Source organism: Lates calcarifer, linkage group LG7_1 (assembly GCF_001640805.2).
Source record: "Lates calcarifer isolate ASB-BC8 linkage group LG7_1, TLL_Latcal_v3, whole genome shotgun sequence".
Lineage (NCBI taxonomy): Eukaryota > Metazoa > Chordata > Actinopteri > Centropomidae > Lates > Lates calcarifer.
The window spans coordinates 13,794,397-13,814,257 of NC_066839.1; the positions used below are offsets into that span (position 1 = coordinate 13,794,397).

The 19,861-nt window shown below is 40.5% G+C and overlaps 1 protein-coding gene across 3 annotated transcripts; it reads right to left on the reverse strand.

Moving 5' to 3' along the window:
* Window positions 1-3,081: 3,081 nt before the first annotated feature.
* On the reverse strand, window positions 3,082-18,005 carry vegfab (vascular endothelial growth factor Ab). Of its 3 annotated transcripts, none has more exons than XM_018696113.2 (8): window positions 17,191-18,005; window positions 15,170-15,212; window positions 13,944-14,140; window positions 13,014-13,090; window positions 10,917-10,949; window positions 8,123-8,197; window positions 6,387-6,530; window positions 3,082-4,939 (listed from the first exon to the last, which is right to left on the reverse strand). In XM_018696113.2, the coding sequence occupies exons 1-8, from the start codon at window positions 17,320-17,322 to the stop codon at window positions 4,918-4,920; spliced, it is 723 nt and encodes a 240-aa protein (XP_018551629.1). In that variant the 5' UTR covers window positions 17,323-18,005; the 3' UTR covers window positions 3,082-4,917. The 3 variants fall into 3 exon arrangements, with proteins under 3 accessions (XP_018551629.1, XP_050927885.1, XP_018551630.1); XM_051071928.1 differs by lacking the exon at window positions 17,191-18,005 and adding an exon at window positions 15,724-15,970; XM_018696114.2 differs by lacking the exon at window positions 8,123-8,197 and having other exon boundaries at window positions 17,191-18,002.
* Window positions 18,006-19,861: the final 1,856 nt, after the last annotated feature.

A 19,861-nucleotide genomic window follows, 5' to 3' on the forward strand; every position in this document is an offset into this window, starting at 1 on the left:
AAAAACACACACCAAAACCTTTAATGATTCCTATGACAAGAAAAAAGCTGGGGTGTGTCGTGGGAAGCAACACTGATATGGATAATGGGCACGTTTCACTTTAACCTCTCTCATTGCTGTTGGTTACGTAGCTACTTCCTGTGAAAAAGCCACTGTACTCTACCCACCCTGCCATCTCAATTTACCAAAAGATACAATATGTGAATGCTGTGTTTACAGCTTATTTATGTTGCCTCCAAATGACCAAAAAATTGTTAATGGAGGTTTAAAGATTTCATTTTTCACAGTCTGGGTCTTATTGTTCTAATTTTGTGTAGTATGCCATCAGACCATTACTGCCATACCATTATAAACCGCACTACTAACTCCCAAAGTGACCTGATAATTCGTTCCACTTTTCTGTGTCATTTACTGGCGATATTAACTGGCTAACAAAGTTTATTCTTGTTTCTTCTCAGGATATTCCTGAGTTATGGCATTGAATAATGGCAAGAAAAGATTAATGAGAAGATTCTGATGTCACAGAAAGTAGATCTTTGACCACCATATTCTAATCAGTTCATCCTTGAGTCCAAGTGAGTGTTTGTGCCAAATTTCAAGCAGTTCTCTCAAGGCGTTCCTGAAATGAATGGAACAGATGGACAACCCAAAAACATTATGCTTTCATTTCAAAATGGGTTTTAGATTTGTGGTTTCTTCATGTTATGAATGACTGTTCTCAGGGGTTGATTGGCAACTGCTGAGCATGTTATCCTATCCTTCGGATGTGTCATGACCCAAACTAATTTGAGAGAAAACTGCAGAAAACCATGATGTGACATGCTGACATGATCAGAAGTACCACTATCTTGAGCTTTTGAAGTTGTGTTAGTCACTCCCAGTTTGCAGTGACTTGCTGAATTTAAAGAAAGAGGACTTGCATCATCAGTAAATGGCATGACTGCAAATTACATTCAACTCTTTTCAATTAAACTTTTGCAAGATAAGAACGTGATCTCTGATAAATTGTGAATCAGCAGTTTTTCCTCCCTCTGCTCTTTATCATCTATTCTATCACACTTCATGTGACAAGAAACTGTCCAATGTCCAGGTGGGTGTCTAGGAGTGATAAGACTCTTAAACAGAACTGAAAGGAAAGTGAATGGAAAGTAGCCAACATACACGCTTACACACAGACACACACATACTTGTACACATACGTCTTAGCCCAACTTCAACCATCTCAACTTAATGCCTGACCCTAAAACCAAGTCTCAATCCCAGAAAGTTAAAAAAAAAAAAAAAAAAATCAAACTTGTGAGGTCCAGAATTTTGGTCCCCACAAAGCTGTCAGACCCCAAAAGTACAGTGGATTCCTGGTTGATGTACCTGCCACTGGTGAATAAATCTCTTCTATGGTCTGATGCAAGTTTTTTTGTCTTTACTCTTAAAGGGTCAGAATATGTTTTAAAGGTTACATTAAATAAGGATTAATGCACTTTTAGCCTCCCATAATAACACTTAGCAGCTCTCTGGGCTTGATGAATCACATTATATGTTTATACTTTATAGAAATAACAACCAGGCGAGCTACAGGATACAACTACCTCCTTAAGAAACTGGCAACTTAATTTAGAGTGTTATTTAAACAAAGTTGGATTTTCTTTCTTCATTGGTTAACTATAATAATATATTGTGTGTCTTAAACCCCCTTTATCACTTTATATATATACTTTTTTATGTACACAGAGTAATTACCACCCATTATTAAGTGTCAGATTAAAACCACCTCAACGGTCCAAATGTTAAATCAACACAGTTTGGAGATAGACAGGCAGCTAGCTAGCTCGCTGGGTTCTGGGCTCCTGGTAAATCACAGATTAGATGGTTTATGACATTCTTTGGGGGGTTTTACCCGGTGAAGGGGGCCCCGCAATTTTCAGGGATTATATGGTGTGCTTTATATTTAGGTATGCACATAAAGAGCATGAGTCAGGGAGAGCACAGCAGAGCATTAGCACCATGCAGGAGCTAATCCAGTGGGAAGTAGCAAGCAATGGGCCTAAGAGGGAGCGAGTTTCAAAACAAACATGGCCAAAGAGCCAAAACCTCCACTTAATCTACATTCATAAGGTTTAGATTTGGTCCAGGGGCCTTGAGATCAGCTACTGATAAAAGTGTCACTGAACAAGTCACTAATCCCATGCTCTGGTAGCTACAACTGCTCTTTGTCCTTCTTGGCAGATTAAAGGGGGACAGGTGACATGATAATCTGGTATAGCAGAAAAAAGCAGCCTGTTTTCATTGAGAGGCTACAGTTATCAGATTTGCTGTAAAAAGCACACACAAAGTGTCAAAATTCCAGCAACATGCCCAAAAAACTGAGAATTTGTACAGCAAGAAAAGAAGAATTGTAGAAAAAAACAGGTTTGGGGTGGCAGGAATAACAACCTAAGAACTAAAAAAGGTGTTCCAGGTAATGTTTCTGAAATCTTAAAAAAGGTTCAGTCATTCCTGGAAAAGTTAATAAAGGCCTCGTAGCAGTGTTAACCTGACGCCGTGGTCAAACCAGATTTCATCATTTGACAACAGTTTGTTTCCTGATGCAAGTAGATTTCGCCTCATTCACCAGCTCACTCTCAGTTGGTCACCTGCAAAACGAGTGTTGAAGATTGACATCTCATTCTGGAAATATTGATTGTTTAGTCATTCAGGATTTGTTTGAATATATGTATTTATGTAATGAACAAATGCATAGAGAAAATTAGGAGGGATGCTGTGTTGCTTATATCCTCCATTTTGACAACTGTAGGTAAACAGAAGAATCAGCCTGTTTGTGTTACAAGTTGATCTACAAGAAATCTGTGCTTGCATGTATTTGATTGGCAAAGATGCACTGAGTTATGGAAAAACATGAACAAGCTTCAACTTCTTGCTACAGCAAATAGTGTTTTTTGCACTGCATCAGCACCAGCTTAATGAGCATTCAATGTTGACAGAATAACATGTTCTTATGCAATTATGGGTAGACATGGTCCCATAGTCTACCTCCGCCTAAATAGCTGTCTAGAGATAGATTTAACAGATGGAATTACTGCACACTGCTTCAAAGTGCCATTTTATTCATAAGGATGAATGTCTGTCTGTCTGTAACGGAAAGCGTGCAGGAATTTATTATTTATCTGTTCTTTTTTTCGCTCAGATTACATTCTGCAGGGGTTCTTATTAGATGTGTATCAACTTTCCGCACAAAAACATGGAAAACTCATGTCGCCTAATTAAATTTCTTGAAAACACAGCATTCACAACACAGCAACCTTTTCCTTATTTTATATAAAAACAATATAATTTGAAAATAAATATGCTTTACTGTTTTACATAGACACAGAAAACATGTTAATAGTGAGGAAGAGACACAGAGGACTAATAATTAGGGCTCTAAGACTGATGGCAGATTGTTATCTAAATTTAAAACGGTGGTGGTGTTGTGGTAGTGTATGCTTAGCTGCTAGCAGTAGTTTATTTGTATTTGCATCTTGCAGGACGGACAAGTCCGCTACATACTTAAATACTTAAATACAACTTACACTAACACCTATACACAGATGTGCACATCGGTAGATGTGCGTGAACACACATCCATACACACACATACACAAACACACAAATACACACAAGTTAAAAGTCTACACAGCACCCACACCCTTAGGTAAGAGGGGTTGAAAATCCAGAGATGTCATCAGTACATCAATACAAGTGATCCATTTAGGGAATGTTAACAAATCATTTTTGATTTTTTGAGTTTGTTTCATAGAAAAGCATAGAGTGTCCATGCTGAGAGTAGCCATCAGTGACCTTACACATGGGGGGAGATAGGACAGCCACAGGTACATAACACTGCATATATAAATAGACCAAATTAAATATGGGTAGAAGACTGAATACTGAAAAATACTCTATAACATTATAAATTATCTAGAATGGACTATGGCAGAAAGGGATATTAAGTATGTACAAGTTCAAAGGAGAAGATATGTAATCAGTGGATTCTGTGTTGAGCTCATTAACTGAAAAAACTACGTTGACAATCCCGAAATCCTGAAAAAAGAAACAAAAATAATTTAAAAAGCTCTCGAAAGATTTCTCAGTACATTTTGTCAGGCACAGTTTTTCAAATGGAATCAAACTACAGTATAGGATGTTTTCAGTGGTTTCAACGCTATTATTGACGACCAGTATCCCTTTAAAAGTTATATGGCACTCCAGAGTCTCTTCTCCTGCAAGCTGATCACAATAGTGAAAGTATGTCCTTGTCAGTTCTGCAATGTCCTCAGAGGGGAGGAAGCAATATTATAAAGACACAGATTCAAGATTTTCATCAGCTGTCCCAGTGTCCTCCTGTTTTAGTCCAGAAGCAACAGTAGGCCAACAAAAATCCATCCATCAGTTTTTTGAAAGGAGGGTGCGTCTTGTGTCTTCTTCGGCCTCACCCACTGTTTTAGCAGTTAAATATATCGTAGATTGAGAGGTTTTGCAACTTTTGATTGACACACAACCACAGTAGACTCATATCCAGTGAAGTAATTGCATACAATGAATTGACAACAAGCAAGACTACACCTGCATTGCAAGCCTGTTAGAGATGCAAAACCACATGGCGGACATTTGCTTTTTGTCAAATGATGGGTTTAGTTATTTGTTTCTGTAGCAGCATAACAATTTTGTACTCTTTTTTTCTTTTATCATGGTCTATATACACACAGATATACAGTGGGAGGAAATTTCAGTTCAGTCTTTCTTTTTTGTTCTCTCTCAGCCAGTCCAAGGGGAATGCTTTCCACAGAAAAGAAGAGCTTACGGTTCAAAGGTCAAAGTGCTGTGCTGTGAAATATCTCTAGAATATTCCTTCATCTTGTACATCTGGTGCTCCCACCTCTCTCATCTTCTTGGCTTGTCACATCTGAACAAGAGGAAATGACAAAAATTAAAAGATATGAGCTGTTCGGTCCTTTGCCCAAACATATACACACACATTTAACTATATAAGTACAGGAATCTCTGTCTGTCTGTATTTTGATTTTCTCAACAACCGCCCATCTGATTGACTCCAAACTTGGCAGGTGTATTGCTGAGGACCTGAGGAAGTGCAGTGCCGACCGTGCAATTTCTTGTTGGGTGGGTCTGGGTGGTTCTTGAGAAAGCTCAAAACATGTATGTTCTACATGTTGAAGAAAAAGGTGGAACTACACTACAAGAGCAGACCAGTATCCAATTTACAGTGCACACACTGCTTTCATTGTGTAACTTTGTATTTTCTGTGCTTTTTACTCACAAACCAAGTGGTTTGAGCGCATGGAATCCGAGGGCACAATTTACACATCTGAGGGTACGGACTGTGAATCCAAGAGCACAGCTTATAAATCACGAGCACAGTTGCACATTTGGTATGTTTATGTAATGGGTAATTTTGCATGCCCAACAGACACTGCACTAGTACACATAAAGTTTTAATGTCAGATCTGGGCTAGCTACTGCTCCGCTACTTTCTGTAATTGTTGTGCAATCTCTCATTATGGTTTGTTTGATCTTTCTTTCTACATTAACTATTCATACTCTAAGGTCGATGCACTTTAACAAAGTCAAAGAAACGGTGTGACATTTTTGTAAAATTGACTTTGGCCTTCAGATCAGAGGGTTGGTGCCACTCTCATGTATGCATGCTATATATGAAGCCCAAGCCAGCAGGTGGTTAGCCTAGCATAAAGACTGTGTGAAACAGTTAGCTTGGTTCTGTTTGAAAGTGTCCATTCTTCTAATGGGCCACACACTAGGAACTATGTTTATTTGCTTTCCTGCAGAGAGAGAAGATTGATACTACTATTTTGACATTTTGGTTTAAATAAAATAGTTAATTCTTACAATGTACAGGTGCTGGTAGACGTAGTTTTTAATGGAGCCATGCTACCAGTATTAACAAGTTTCTATCCAGATGATTTTTTGGCCACTTTCATTATCACCTTTTAATATAACAAACTTGTTAGCAAACAGCTGTCTGTTTACACAACCAGAAGCTCCAGAGAAACATAACCATTAATTTGGAGTTGAGAGAATGGTGTCAACCTTCCTGTCTAATATGCACAACTCTCAAAATATGGAACTGTTCCTTTGAAGCCAGCTATAAATAGATATATGAAATAAATTAAAAAGAAATATTATATGTTTTACAGAAATTTACGATCCCTGTCTGGATAAATTAACAACATGGCTATGCTGTGGGCTTGGATTACTAGTAAACTGCATTAATACCAATGTCATGGTGATTTAGAATTTATTTATTTATTTATTTTGAAACTTCCTGGAGAGAAACTTCCTGTTTCACTTCACTTTTCTAAAGCAGTAACACTTACTTGCAGGTCCTCTCGTTGAGCTCTAGTTGGCGTTCTTTACAGTATTCGTCTGTGTGTTTGCAGGAGCACCGACAGGTTACTGGATTCTGCACGAACAAACGCTTCCTCCTCTCTGAGCATTGATCGCAACATGGCTCACAAACACTGGACACAGAGAGACAGACAGAGATTGGGAAGGAAGAGGGAGAGAGGCAGGTTATCACAATGTACAGTAACCAACCATAAGAGAGGTTGCCCTTAAGCCAACCCTTTTACATGATCCACTTTGCTCTTCCAAGCCACTGCCCGACAAGTTGTTCTGCACAGAACAGTTTGGTAGCAGGTTCCCACAGAGCAGGCATACATTGAAGCAGTAAATTTCCCTCCCCCACAGCCCCCAAACCCACCCTTGTTGATTGGACTGCTCTGAAATGCCTTGTATGTGTTAGACATGCAGTGAGCAAAGCTCTGGACCAGTTCATGCGACATAAAATGACACATATTGGCTTTGAACTGCGGGCCAATGACAAGATACCTCTTGCTCTCACTTTCACAAATGTTCAACCGTTGATAAAGAAGACTCAAGGGTCTGCTTGGTTCTCCGTTGAGGAAGATTTAATTTTATTGAGTGAAAACTGAAGTCTGTGTTTCCCACAGAGAGACATTAGATTCAGAACAGAGGCTGAAATGGACAGATGAAGGCTCAGATACTCCATTAACATCTCAATATACAAATTACAAATGAACACAAAGACATATTCTGTCACAGTATGAGCACTGAAGAGACATATTATTTTTGAGTAAAATATGGGTGCTTTTGTAAGGGTTCAGAGACAAAAGCAGGCAAACAAAGACACAAAAACAGTGCTTGCTTAACAATTTGCTGGTTTACAAATCCCCCCTAGCAACAAAGGAAAAAAAGGCAATAGATAGCCATCACTTATCTTCACATTACATAAAAAGTACCAGCATTATGCATGGGACAGCAAAACCAGTTTTGTAAAGATGAAAAGAATAAAAAGTGGAAAGGAGACGGGTACGAGACACAGCAAAGCAGCACAGACTCAACACTGAACACAGGACCATGATTACAACCCTGGTGATCCCGGCACAGATACCAGAACAGTATGAGCCGGCCTTGCAAAGCCATGCTGGCGGAGCTGTGATCTGTTTCTGTGCAAGGTTCAAGTTACAACTAACAGCTGATCCTAGATCTGTTTATTCGAGCTTCTTTAAACATGCCCATTATCAATCATGATACTAGCTATCTGACAAGATGTTAGGAGCAACTTGTACCTCGGGTTCCTGCTGTTTTTTGTGATACATCGCTGTATCTCATCCCAACCATTCCAGTCTCATTTATAAGGAGTGACATTCTTTTGAACATAGGTGCTGGTAAGGTTGGGAGGAGATTAGATTGGGGATTTTAAGGAGTGGAAATGGGTTATGGTTCATTTCTTGTGGGATATGGCTAGCAAGCCTGCTGTGTCGCTGTTACGCAAAGTTTTGCTAAAACTACATTAGCAAAACGTGTTAGCAAACAGGGCAGCTTAGAAACTGATATTCTGAGAATGTAGAACATGACTGACGAGACAAAGTTAGGACAATACGCGGAAGCAACATGCTAACTGACATAGCTAACGGGCAAATTAAATGGTGCAAATTAAAAGGGACAAAAGAGCTCCTCCCAAATGAGCTTAATTATGAGAAGCGCAACACTCAGATGCAAGTAGGTGGAGAAGGCGGAGCTGACATACGCATCATGAATTGTTTTGTCACTGTTTTTCTTTCGTTTTCTCTTTTGGCCTTTACCCTTGCCTTTCCGGGATTTTCTGCAAGAGAAAGAGGACAACAGTGCAGATTGATGCCTGAGAAACTGAGGAGATGGACTGATGTGTTAGCTGATGTGTTCCGAAAACCTTAAGTTGATGATTGCTAAAAACCAAAATTAATAATTAATAGCAGATTAATAGCAATCTTTTTTTATTTCTATAAATGCAAGGACCAAAAATAAGTCATTCAAAACAGGCTATTGTTTAATTGGATTATTGTTTCTGATTGACTTGTTTGGGATGATATCTTGTCTCATTATGTTTGAGAAAGGCATCAGGCAGTGTTAACAAAAGTGTCTGTGAACCATATCTCAATAACTTCAGTGCGGGATGATATGAGTTTAAAGAGACCAGCACAAAAAAATAATGTAACTGAGTGTTAAAAAAAACTTGTTAAAAAAAAAAGCTGAAGCAACAATTGTGTGTCCTGATTTGTAAAGAGACACCCACAGTAATGCACCTTACTGTACATGGTTTCCACGCATCCGGTAGTTTGTGAATGTGATGAATATCAAATGTTCCATTTTTGTAAAACAGTACAATGCCTCAGCAGAGCGTGAAAGTGTTTAATAGTCTGAGGTTTGGCCCCAGCAGTTATTCTGAAATTTCCCACACGGATTGAGGACAATAAACTTGGACTTCACCAAAACTGCATCTTTCAGCCGATCTGGGTCAGCACTGTATGGCTGATTCAACTTGTTTTAGACCGGAACACAATGAGATGTTTGCAGGTGCAGGTTGGTTTAAAATATCTGTCTGCATGTCTAATACAAACTGAGTTGCAAAAGTGTTTGCTGTATGCATAATACTGAAAACTTTTGTTTTACTCAAATAGAATTACAAAAACAATGTTCATGATGTTTTTCTATGGCCATTGATGAATGGTATGCTCAGTGCATCGGTGCTGATTTTTAAGCGAAGCAGAAAATTGTGTTAAGCCAGTTTCTGGCTAGGATGCAGGGATGGCATGTCCATTAATTATTATACTGTATGTGCACAGTACATAATAGGGTCAGACGAAGCCCCATTTGTTACCTCAGAACTCCATTATCACACAGCGTTTCAATTTCATTTTTACCCGTTATCCAGTAGAAGACTACATCTTTAAATGTATTTTACTGATCTCATAGATACTTGTTTTCTGCCTGGAATGATCAAATGTTTTTGTGGGTTAGTTTAAAACCAGTATTACCACAGACGGTGTTGCTCTTCTCTCATTTTCTACTTGGCTATAAGGTACAATAAATTCTGTGTAGGCCATGTAAGTAGACAGCTGAGTCTATGGAAATATTGACTTTAAATGTTGGTTTTGTCCATGGAAAATACAACCAGATGACAGGTAAAAACAAGACTGGGTCTAAAGCCTCTGTGAGGTTGCATGGAGGCAAAGCAGTGCTTTGAGCTAAATGCTAACATCAGCATGCTACATGGTCACAATGACAATGTTGTTGATGCATGTTGATTTTTTGCAAGTATGTTATATATATTACATATATGTTTACCATGTTTACCATCTTAGTTTTGTTAACATGCTAACATTAGCTAATTAGCACAATTACAAGTACTGGGTCATTTTACCCGTTCACCCTCTGCAAATCATGAATGTGTGCACCACATTTCACAATCCATAACCCATATAATAGATGAGGTTGCCAATGGGACTAAGTCACGCCCAACTTCGATTCATTGACAAATATGTCACCATTCAGTTAGGAACAGGATGAATTTGCTATGTTGTAAGTGTTAAGAATTTCCTCTTTTTAACTGTTCGGAACTTGACAGCAAAGTGGTTTCACAATCTCAGCGGGATGAGACATCTTAACAGAACCGAAGACCTCACAATACTGAGAGGTCAGCAGCCAACGTTTAAAATGAACGCAAAAGTATGAATGCATCAGAAACAGGAGTTGAATGACCCCAAGACCATCACTTTGTAGCAGCACGCCACCAAAGATGGACTTGTAAACAGTTAAGACAAGGTTAAAGAGGAGGTCTCAAAGCTAGCCCTTATCTATATGACAGACAACCTGACATAAAATCAAAATACAACCAACGACCATCCTGCAATAGAAAGATATTAACAACTGGTCACAGAAGGAGGATTTAAAAGTTTTATGACCCTTAGCACACTGACTTCTGTTGCATAGGAAGGGAGGATCACATAGTAAAAGATCATAAACAGTAAGGTTTAACAGGCCTTCAAAAATGGTTATCTATATCAGAGCAGCCACGAACAGGAGTAACAGAAGTTAAGTGGGATGTAAACAGTAAAGAAGAGAGGAGAGCAATGTAAAGATGAGATAGGAAAGAGGGGAAGGTGTAAGGGACGGGATTAGAGAAGGCAATGACCCCATCAAATGTCACTCATTCACCTGAGTGGATTTAGCTGGTAATCCCCCTGTTCATCACCTGAGACCTGCATGCTAATCTTAGCATAACATGATCTCATGTAGTAGCTTGTCTGGTGGGGTTTTGATGAAATGTTATGGTTGTGGAGTGTTTTGTGTGTGTGAAAGAGTAAGAAAATGGAAGAAAAAAGAGGTGAGAAAATAATAGACAGATCAATTAAGCGTGAAAGAGCATATGGGATAACGTCAGAAGAGTTGTAGACGGCTGAGATTTTGTTTGCGGAGCAAAACAGAAAAAAGATCAAATCTCAAATCCCCATTGTTCCCCCTGAAAAAACCCAATCTCCATGCAGAAACAGCGCTGTACTCACTTTTCTCTCTGTTCTTTCACTTCTTTCTTTAACCTGAAACGCAAGAACAAAAGAAAATGACATTAGATCACAGCCTGCCATTGTTTCCTGGTAAACAGATACATATCAAGATCATCAGAGACCAGAAGGCTCATTATCAGCATGGGTGGGCTCACATCAATCTTTTCAAATCATGTTACATCATCATCCTTTACCAGAAACTGTGATAAAATTGGCTTTCACTTTCAATTGCCTGGCTCTGTAAATGAACCAGATTTGTTGGGAAATAATGTCGTGTACACACTCAAGCACACAAAGGGGTGTGTTCACTGATGAATACACACACATACAAACATAACCACAATGGCAAGTTGTCAGGTAATAGACTCTTGCCGATAATAGAGTGTGGAGCAATAAATCTGCTGGCACAGTCCAGGGTCTACAGCCAGCCAAAAGTGTTAGGAAACAGTGTTTCATTGACGAAGGTCACGGATAGCCAGCCAAGTTTCTATCTGACAGACTGGTACAATACCTAAAGCATGAAAGTAGACGTGAATTCATGCATGTCCTGTGTAATGCAAACTATAACCTACGCTCTGCTGTAGATTGCTTCTGCTGTAATCTGTTTAGGTATATGCAGTGGTGAAAGAAGGACTTAGATCCTTTTCTTATGTGACAATAGCAATACCACAATGTAAAACTACTCAGTTACAAGCAAAGGTGCTGCATTTACTTGTACTTAAAGTAACAGCTGTGTAATTCTAAAAACAGAACACGTTTAAGCAGTAAATAGGTAATAAATAGACAGAATGACCCTTTAAGGGATGTTAAATTGGATTATTGTTGCTGATACATATATAATCCTTATGGCAAATCTTAAGGTTTTTGCTACTATTTGATGCTATTATATAATAGTTTTTTTGCTAGTGGCCGAGTCCGCCATTCCAGCGCTGGATTCCAATTATTCCTATATATGCATGAGAGATTCAGGGGGAACGATGCACCAAGTTATTATATCTCATTGATATCAACCTCATGGCTTACTGATAACAGTAGTAGCATGAAATAGAAATAATACAAGAACCTAAAAATGTACTGTTGAACGTTCTTAGTTACTTTACACCACTGGGTATATGTTACGTTACATGCTGGTTTTTCTGACTATTTGGAAAAATGCAACATTTTGACAGACAAAACAATACTAATTAGACTGATTACAGCCTTTGTTTTCTAATGGTGCTTTAAAGGTTTATTGCTACATCTAAATGGCTTTACAGTAAAGTATTGAGTCATCACATATAGCAGTGAGCATAAAGTTCAGAGAGACATTTCTTAATATGCAGGGCTTCTACAGGCAGCCTCCCTAAGTGCAGAGAGACCAACTTACCAAAATGTTTTTTTTTTTTTTTTTAATTTAGTAGCTCATAAAAGAGACATAAAGTGATAACAGATCCTGGCCCTCAGCCAAAAGTCCTCCCTACAATGTTAGTTTGCTTTTTTGATTTCCCTTAAATGTGGGAGGATGATACATGTCCCTCTGTGCTGCTGTGTCACAGTTTACCTGTTCACTGTCAAATCTGGTTTCAGGAAAAAAAGCCTTCAGAAGATTAGATTAAAAACACTTGAACATCAGGTTCAACATAAGAAGTCAACTTGCTGTGACTAGTGAGTACAGAGATGACACATAGTACTCTCAGAGATCAATAGCTAAAGCTATCACGCCTGTGTAGTTCCACGAATGACCTTTACAAGCAGCAGAGGGAAAACAAAGGATTAGGTTGCACTGCACTCACACAAATGTTTTCCCTTTACCTGAGCAATGTAATGGAATGACGATAAACTGAAGCAATGTGGACGTCTGCTGATATGCACTTTAAACTGCTCAGGTCTTTTAAGATCAGTGAAGTGAAAGAATCTGAGATAAGATATGAATCTACCTGATACGGATCTGTTAAATGTGTCAGAGGCAAACTAAAAACAATAACTTCACACAACGTCTGCTTGGCTGCACGATAGTACAGAGGTTTGTATTTCAATGGTGGTGTTACGTGTTTTGAGTGTGTGTTTGTGTGTGTGTGTGTGTGTGTGTGTGTGTGTGTGTGTGTCAGGGTTTCTTACCTACACTCACATGCGCTGTGTTCTGTAAAACTCATGAAAATATCATTTTGTTGCCTTTGGGGTTTTATTCTTTTAATCTGTAAGAAAAAAAGAGGAGAAACTTTCACAGAGGTGAATAAAATACATCTTATTGTGAGTTATAACACTAGCATTTACAGAATAGGCAAAAGCAGATAAAAATGGATTTAAGGATCAACAAAAGGATAAACAGAAAGGTCACTGTTGTTTTGGAAAAGCTCTGTGGTTTCCAACCCTACTCCTCGGACGATTAGATGGTTCACCAACTCTTGATCGGATGGAAACATCTACTTTAGTTAATCATGAGTGGGCAGAGTGGGGGGGGGGGGTTGACAAAAAAAAGCAGGACTATGGGACTCAAGATGTTGGAAATGGATTGTTTAACATGCTGTTTTAATTTCACAGATCAAAGGAAACAGAAGCTGCAACAATAGATGCAAAGTTCAAAAAGATCTTCACCCCTCACTACAAAGATTTACTCAAATCAAGAGCAGACAGTTTAGAGACGCACACGACTTCTCTTTGCCTTTTCGACCTGTGAATCAGACTCTTCATACACTAAGTGCTGATGGGCTCTTAAAGGAGCTGAGGTGAAAATTTAAAAAGGGGCACCACCTTCATTTCTGCCAAAATGTCATGCCTGAGCAGCTGCTGAGCTAACTGCACTTGTACTGACCAAAGGAGCTCTTAAGCTCTTTGAGGGCTCAAGCGGAGGGACACGTAAGCAGCCTACGTGCCCCTCTGCTGTGACATTTGGGCGAAAAACTTTAAGTATTAAAGCGTCTATTTCAGGCACAGGTACATCCTGGTTAAATAACGCGGTTCAAAAATAGGTCAGCTTTAAGGATAAAACAAAAAGGTCAGACCCCCCCCCGCACAAAACCAATTGCTGTTATAAACAACGCCACTGACCTCCATTGTTATGTTATAGGTGGACGTTGGCATGCACTGCAGCATCTCGTCATTGCAGCAGCCGGCACAGCGCGTCAACACCACGCAGGATGGGATGAAGATGTGCTCCACCTCCTCCGGATACTCCTGCAGAATCTCCACCAGCAGCTCCCGAGGCTGACACAAACTCTTGTTGTACACTTCCATTAAGGGGATCACTGGGAAGACAAGAGTCATGGGGTCCATGGTTAGAAAATGGCAGAGGAGCTCTAGACTAAACCATTGACTCCTGAATACTACTGTGCTGTAACAATAACAGAGAACTACATGGAGACTTGAATCAAGAACAGGTTGGCAAGCTGTCAAGGGAGTCACAACGACAGACATACGCATACATGCACACACACGTTTTACTTTCTATTATTCCATTTAGACACACTTGGTAACCATGGTTTATACAGGTAAATAGGTATTTACCTACTTACGCAATTTCTCTTGTAAATTAACAAGTACTCAATTAGTTTAAATACCTATTTTGACCCCATCTGCTCTGAGTGTCACCCCATTTTTATAGCTCTACACTCCTGCCCCGCTGAGATTCAGCTCATCTTCAGCTCTACAATAATAGCATCTAGTCTTTTCTTTCACCTTCAGTCTACTGCCCCCCTCTATCAGTCTTTGCAGGAGTTCAACTCTTGAGAAAGATGTTAGCACACAGACAACACCTCCAAAATATCACCCCAGACATTAGTGAGCCTAAAACAACCCCCAGCCTGAACAGCCCCACTGGGAAGCCAAAGCAAACATACTGGGGCCTGAACAATATCATGAAGTTCAGCTTCTGATTGTCCAAATTAGATTGGGCAACGCTGGGATTGTGCAAAATGAAACAGTGAGCCAAGAGGGTGAAATTCCATTCTATAAAAGAGTCTGGTCGCCATAACATTTCCCCTGCTTAACCTCAAACAAGAAGGAATGCTGTACAAGATGAACAGTGTCCAGATTTAGGGGTGAAGCTGCTCTCATTTACCAAACGTTGGGAGTTTGGGTGGGAGGGGGCTTGGGGGGTGGGGGTGGGGGATCTGTTTTACAGGATCAGGCTATAAAGTCGTCCACCAGGAGGCGATAATTCCCCTTTAATGTCAAGGTGAACCTCAAACAGGCACTTCAGTCAGTTTTTGGATGTGTGCCAGCCCAGGGAGCCCAGTGCAGACTGTATTCCCACGGAGCCCCTGCGGGACACCTACCGTCATGTGGACCTCTTTCTGTTTCCCTCGGTATGTGGGCACTCTACGAGAGGGGGAAAAAAAGAGAAAAGAGCAAGCTGTTAGTTACTGTAGATTGTGCAAGACCCCCAGAAAAATGCTGCTCGTTCCCTTTACTTATCCAGTGTTGCGCAAAAAATATATTTGCATTTTGACATTTCTGTTGAGCATAGCCATAATATGAAAAAGCACATTGCGTATCTTATCTTTGACCGGCCTATACTCAGAATAGGAGGCAATGAAAGTCACATGTTATTATTATGTCTCCTATAAGCACTGAAGGAGAAATTTTGAGAGCCTGATTCTTATTATACAACATTCATAAGTATGTTCTTGAATGTCACATTTTAAGTAAAAGCCGAGTGCTGCTGTGTGGTGTTATCATATAGTATGTGTTGTAAGACCTTATATGGCCAAATATTTGACCAGAGGTGCAAAGAGCCAAACAAGCTGACCTAAATTCTGACACATCCGCTACGTGGCAAAATTTCAGAAACTGCTGAGTTACCGTGTCGGTTTTGTTTCAGTTACCAAACCTTTAATGTGTGCCTCCGCCGCCTCCAGGCAACACGGATTAATAACTGTTGCCATTAAAACCGGTAAGAATGTCAGCCTGCTACTTTCCCTCACAGGGGGGTAGCTGTCACCACACCAGCCGGACCACAAAGGATTTTTTGGCAACTTTCCATCCGTGCGCGCGTTACGCACAGCTTTCTGTCGCCTTCACACACACCCACCCCGGCGCGCGCCCCCCGTCTCCAACCCCCCCTTGTTTTACATGCAAGCGCACGCGCAATCCGCGCAATGTCTCGCCAATATTGCGTGAGACATGCATGCGGCACCGGCGTGTCATCATCGAGTTTGTGGAAACCGTACAACCTTTTTGATTCCTAAATTGAAAAAGTAAAAAAAGAAGAAGAAGAAAGTTCTAACTAACTCCACCCCCTTCTGGTGGCGTGAGAGGATCCAGAAGCCTTGAGGGCTGAGTGAGGGACCCCCTCCGGCCCCTCCAAAACACTATATACCGTATTATTAATGGATGGGTGTCAAGCTGCGAACACCGGCCCTTAAACCGCGTGATGATAGGCTGACTGGCAATGAACAGTTGAGGCAGCATCCTGATGCTATTCAGCGTTGATTGGGTGGATTAGCTGTCTTTAAACCAGCCAGTTAGTTAAATAAACACTGAGTATGAGTAGGGGGGGGGTAATGTAATTAGTGTTGGGTAAGATGCTGGAAAGAGGAACCTTAAACATCTTCCTCTGAAGTAGCAAAGTCCTGTAAGAAATCAATTCATGTTGGAAATTCTTCCACTGCAGTCTGCTTTATTTTTTTTTCACCTTGAAACCTTTGCTCTAAGCCTCCTTGGACCCACTGCACTTGATTAATGATTATATGGAGTGCGATTTACAGTGCGCTCTCAAACAGCCATTAAAATTCCGCAGTCACCCTGATTAATCTGTGAAGTAACGCTTGTTTCGTTCCTGGAACAGAGCGTTAAGTTCCAGCGTGAAAAGTAGTGCGTCTCTCTCCCCCCCCCCTTTCTTCTCTCTTGCCAAAAGCGGGCTACACCATGAGGGTATACAGCCTCGTTGCCAGGAGTGAACCTGCTCGCATGTCCTAATTCAGAACGGAGCCACTGTGCCTTTAAAGCGTAATAATATCTCCAAGGTGGTTTTAGAGCAGGCCTGCGATCACCTAGCGTCAAACTTCACAACATTATTTAAAAATCATCTCGTATGCCACTATATTAAAAAAAAACACAGCCACCCACGAGTGTGCGGTTTTTGGTTTATATAGCGTCGGCTCTGCGTAATGGCTGTTTAAATCTCCCCAAAGCCACTAAACATTTCAGCTTGTTTAAACATGAGCGATGACCTAGCCAGAGGAAAGGCAAGGACGAGCTACACATTAATGACCAGTAACTACATGTCGCAAATAGAGGTCGATTTTTTTTTCTTTTACACGTTGGTCTCGTCTGCTGTCTGGAACATGGCACTCACCTTGACAGCTGACAGCGTCAAAAATAATAGTGTCAAACTGTCAATAAAGTTCATGGTGTTGGAAATCCAATGTAAAGGCAGGCGACGTTTTAAAATCCAAGAGGCCAAATGTGGCGATTTGTTCTCAAACATGAAGTTTATAACAACAAGAAGTACAACAACAACAACAGCACGAGTGGACCGGCTAAAACTTCTCTAAATAAGGGGCATGGGGTTGTAATGGCAAATCCATGTTGGTCCCGGGCTTGGAGGGTACAATCCTTTGCGCATAACTAAGTCTTCTTCCTTCTCAGCTGTTGCCAATGATTTTCAAGATATCCAGAAACACGAAAATCCAAGACGCATAACGTCTCACATTGTTCCGCAGCGGACCTTTATTTGCTTGCAAGGGAGTAGCAATCCACATTACAAAAATAATCCCATGCTTGTTGCGCCAGCCGTCTCCGAGCGTCTGTCCATTGGAAACTTGTAGCCTACTCCTATTTGCAACTTGAGCCCATGGATCGGAGGATGACGTTCAGTGAAAAAGAAAACCGCGCAGAGGAATACTCATCCCCCACAAAACTTTGTCTATTTGCTCTGGTTGTGTGTTTTCTTTTCTTTTCTTTTCTTTTTTAAAAGATTATTATTCCTCTGTCACTGCGCACTAAGCAGGTCGGCTCGCTCCGTCAAGACAGAATGCGCCCACCTCTGTCTCGGTCTCTCCATTACTGTGGCTACGAGCAAGTCCCGCGGTCTGAAGACGTGGATTGGTGGATCATCAGAGCGCGGTAGGTGTGTCCTCTATGGGCTGATATACAGGCACTGCGCGCTGCTCTCAAGTCAAAAGTTTCACCTATTAAAACAGCGACTCATGTGACCACATCATCACAAGCGGCAGCAGGCTATTAAAAACGCAGGCTGAATGCAAAGGTGCCGGTCTATTTTTATGTCTATCTGAAGGTGAGGGAAATAAAGAACAAGAACATCCTGATATTGTGATATTTTAGACAGATTTGACCGGATGCAACATCATCTACTGCGTCCACTGTGCGTTTAATCCATTTCATCATGTCAGACACAGATGGCATCTTTTCCTCTGTCAAGGATGCACGATCTATTAATATACACACAACTGTATGGGCTGTACTTTATAGTTGTGTATAGACCTCATTCCTGTAGTAAATGAAGTCCATGTGCTGTCCATGTACCATGTACTTCTTTATGGGTAAATGAGTGGTGAACACATTTTAGCGCAGACAAATGACCTTGGATGCTCTTGATTGATTTCCCTCGCGTTGCTTTGTAACATATACCAAATGAAAAAGTCAAACGTGTTTCTCTTCAGGCTGAGGCAAAAGGTGTGCGCCACACCTTCTCATTTTCAGTTGCCCTGGTGATATTAGGGCAAATATTTTCCCGGTCTTGTGGCTACTCCGGGGGTTGTGCTCTAAATTATAGCCCCGTTTCCATGAAAGGAGAAACCCAACTTGCCGGAGTAAACCGGAGCGTTTGTGTGTGTGTGTGTGTGTGTGTATGTGGACACGTAGCCTATATATGAGGTATGCGTGCGTGCACCGTGCAACGTTTTCCGTCTCTGATCTGCGCAAGTCATGAGTTGTCACCGCATCGCGCCGGTCAGTGCGCGCCAGGACGCACACACATATGGAAAAGTAGGAGAGAGTCTGCGCGTCGTGACTGCCTCCCCCGTCACTTCGGTATTAGACGCCAGTGGAGGCTGACCGGTCTCTCTCTCCCTCTCTCTCTCCCTCTCTCATTCTCTATCTATCTTTTTGTTCTCCGAGCAACAGCTGAGGCATCACAGGACGAGGAAGAGGAGGGAACACAGAAGAGAAAGGAGTCAGAGAGAGGAGAGAGACTGTCAGTGATGCTAATCTGCTGATTGATAAAGGAAGTGACTGCACGTATAGTGACGCCGTTGATGATGATGGTGATGAAGATTATGTTAAGGACGATGTTAATGTATACACAGCCTCTCATCTCCAACACTGGGTGACTGAGTATGTGCACATGTGGAAGAGATGTTCATATAATGTTATAAAGTATAAACAGCAAGGCCAGGCCATACAAATACTCTGTTGTAAGTTAAGGCCCTCCATTAAAACGCTTATCTAACTAAAGGTAATGAGGTATTAGCAAAAAAATTATCAGAAGTAGGCATCATACATAATAGCCCCTGTTAGTGATATAGAGTTAGTACTGGATTACTATTATTGATCCAATGATATGTAGCCTACTTCAATGTAAAGGTGTCTGAGCTCATTTAAACTGCCTTATATACAGTTTAATCTGATAAAAAATGTACCAGAGTAAAATATAGTATAAAAAGTAGCACACTGAAGCACCTCAAAAGTGGACTTAACTTGAAGAAATGTTCTCCTCCACAACTGGTATGTGTGTAATTAATTTGGTTTAATAAGGGGAAATGAATGCTTTATTGTTTTTTTCCTCTGCTTGTTGTTAAATTTAGTTCTCTCCTAGGGGCAAAAGAAAAATGACATTCAAGGATTCCAGTCTTCATCTGATTTAAATTAGAGCCCTAAAAGTCTTTTAAAAAAGAAATTAACCAAAAATGAGGGAGTGTAAAACCCACAGGGCTATTGTTTCAAAATAAGTAAAGTTTAAACATCTAATGTCAAATGTCTTTGTGTCACAACCCGTCTATTCAAAT

What these genes read in the sequence shown, in the direction of transcription:
- vegfab (XM_018696113.2), bottom strand. Translation starts at nt 17,322, where the DNA reads ATGTTTGAGAACAAATCGCCACATTTGGCCTCTTGGATTTTAAAACGT. An exon ending in AGAAAGAGGTCCACATGACG is followed by an intron (nt 14,141 to 15,169) that starts GTAGGTGTCCCG and finishes TTGTCTTCCCAG; the next exon opens with TGATCCCCTTAATGGAAGTG. An exon ending in GTGAAAGAACAGAGAGAAAA is followed by an intron (nt 8,198 to 10,916) that starts GTGAGTACAGCG and finishes TTTCTCTTGCAG; the next exon opens with AAAATCCCGGAAAGGCAAGG.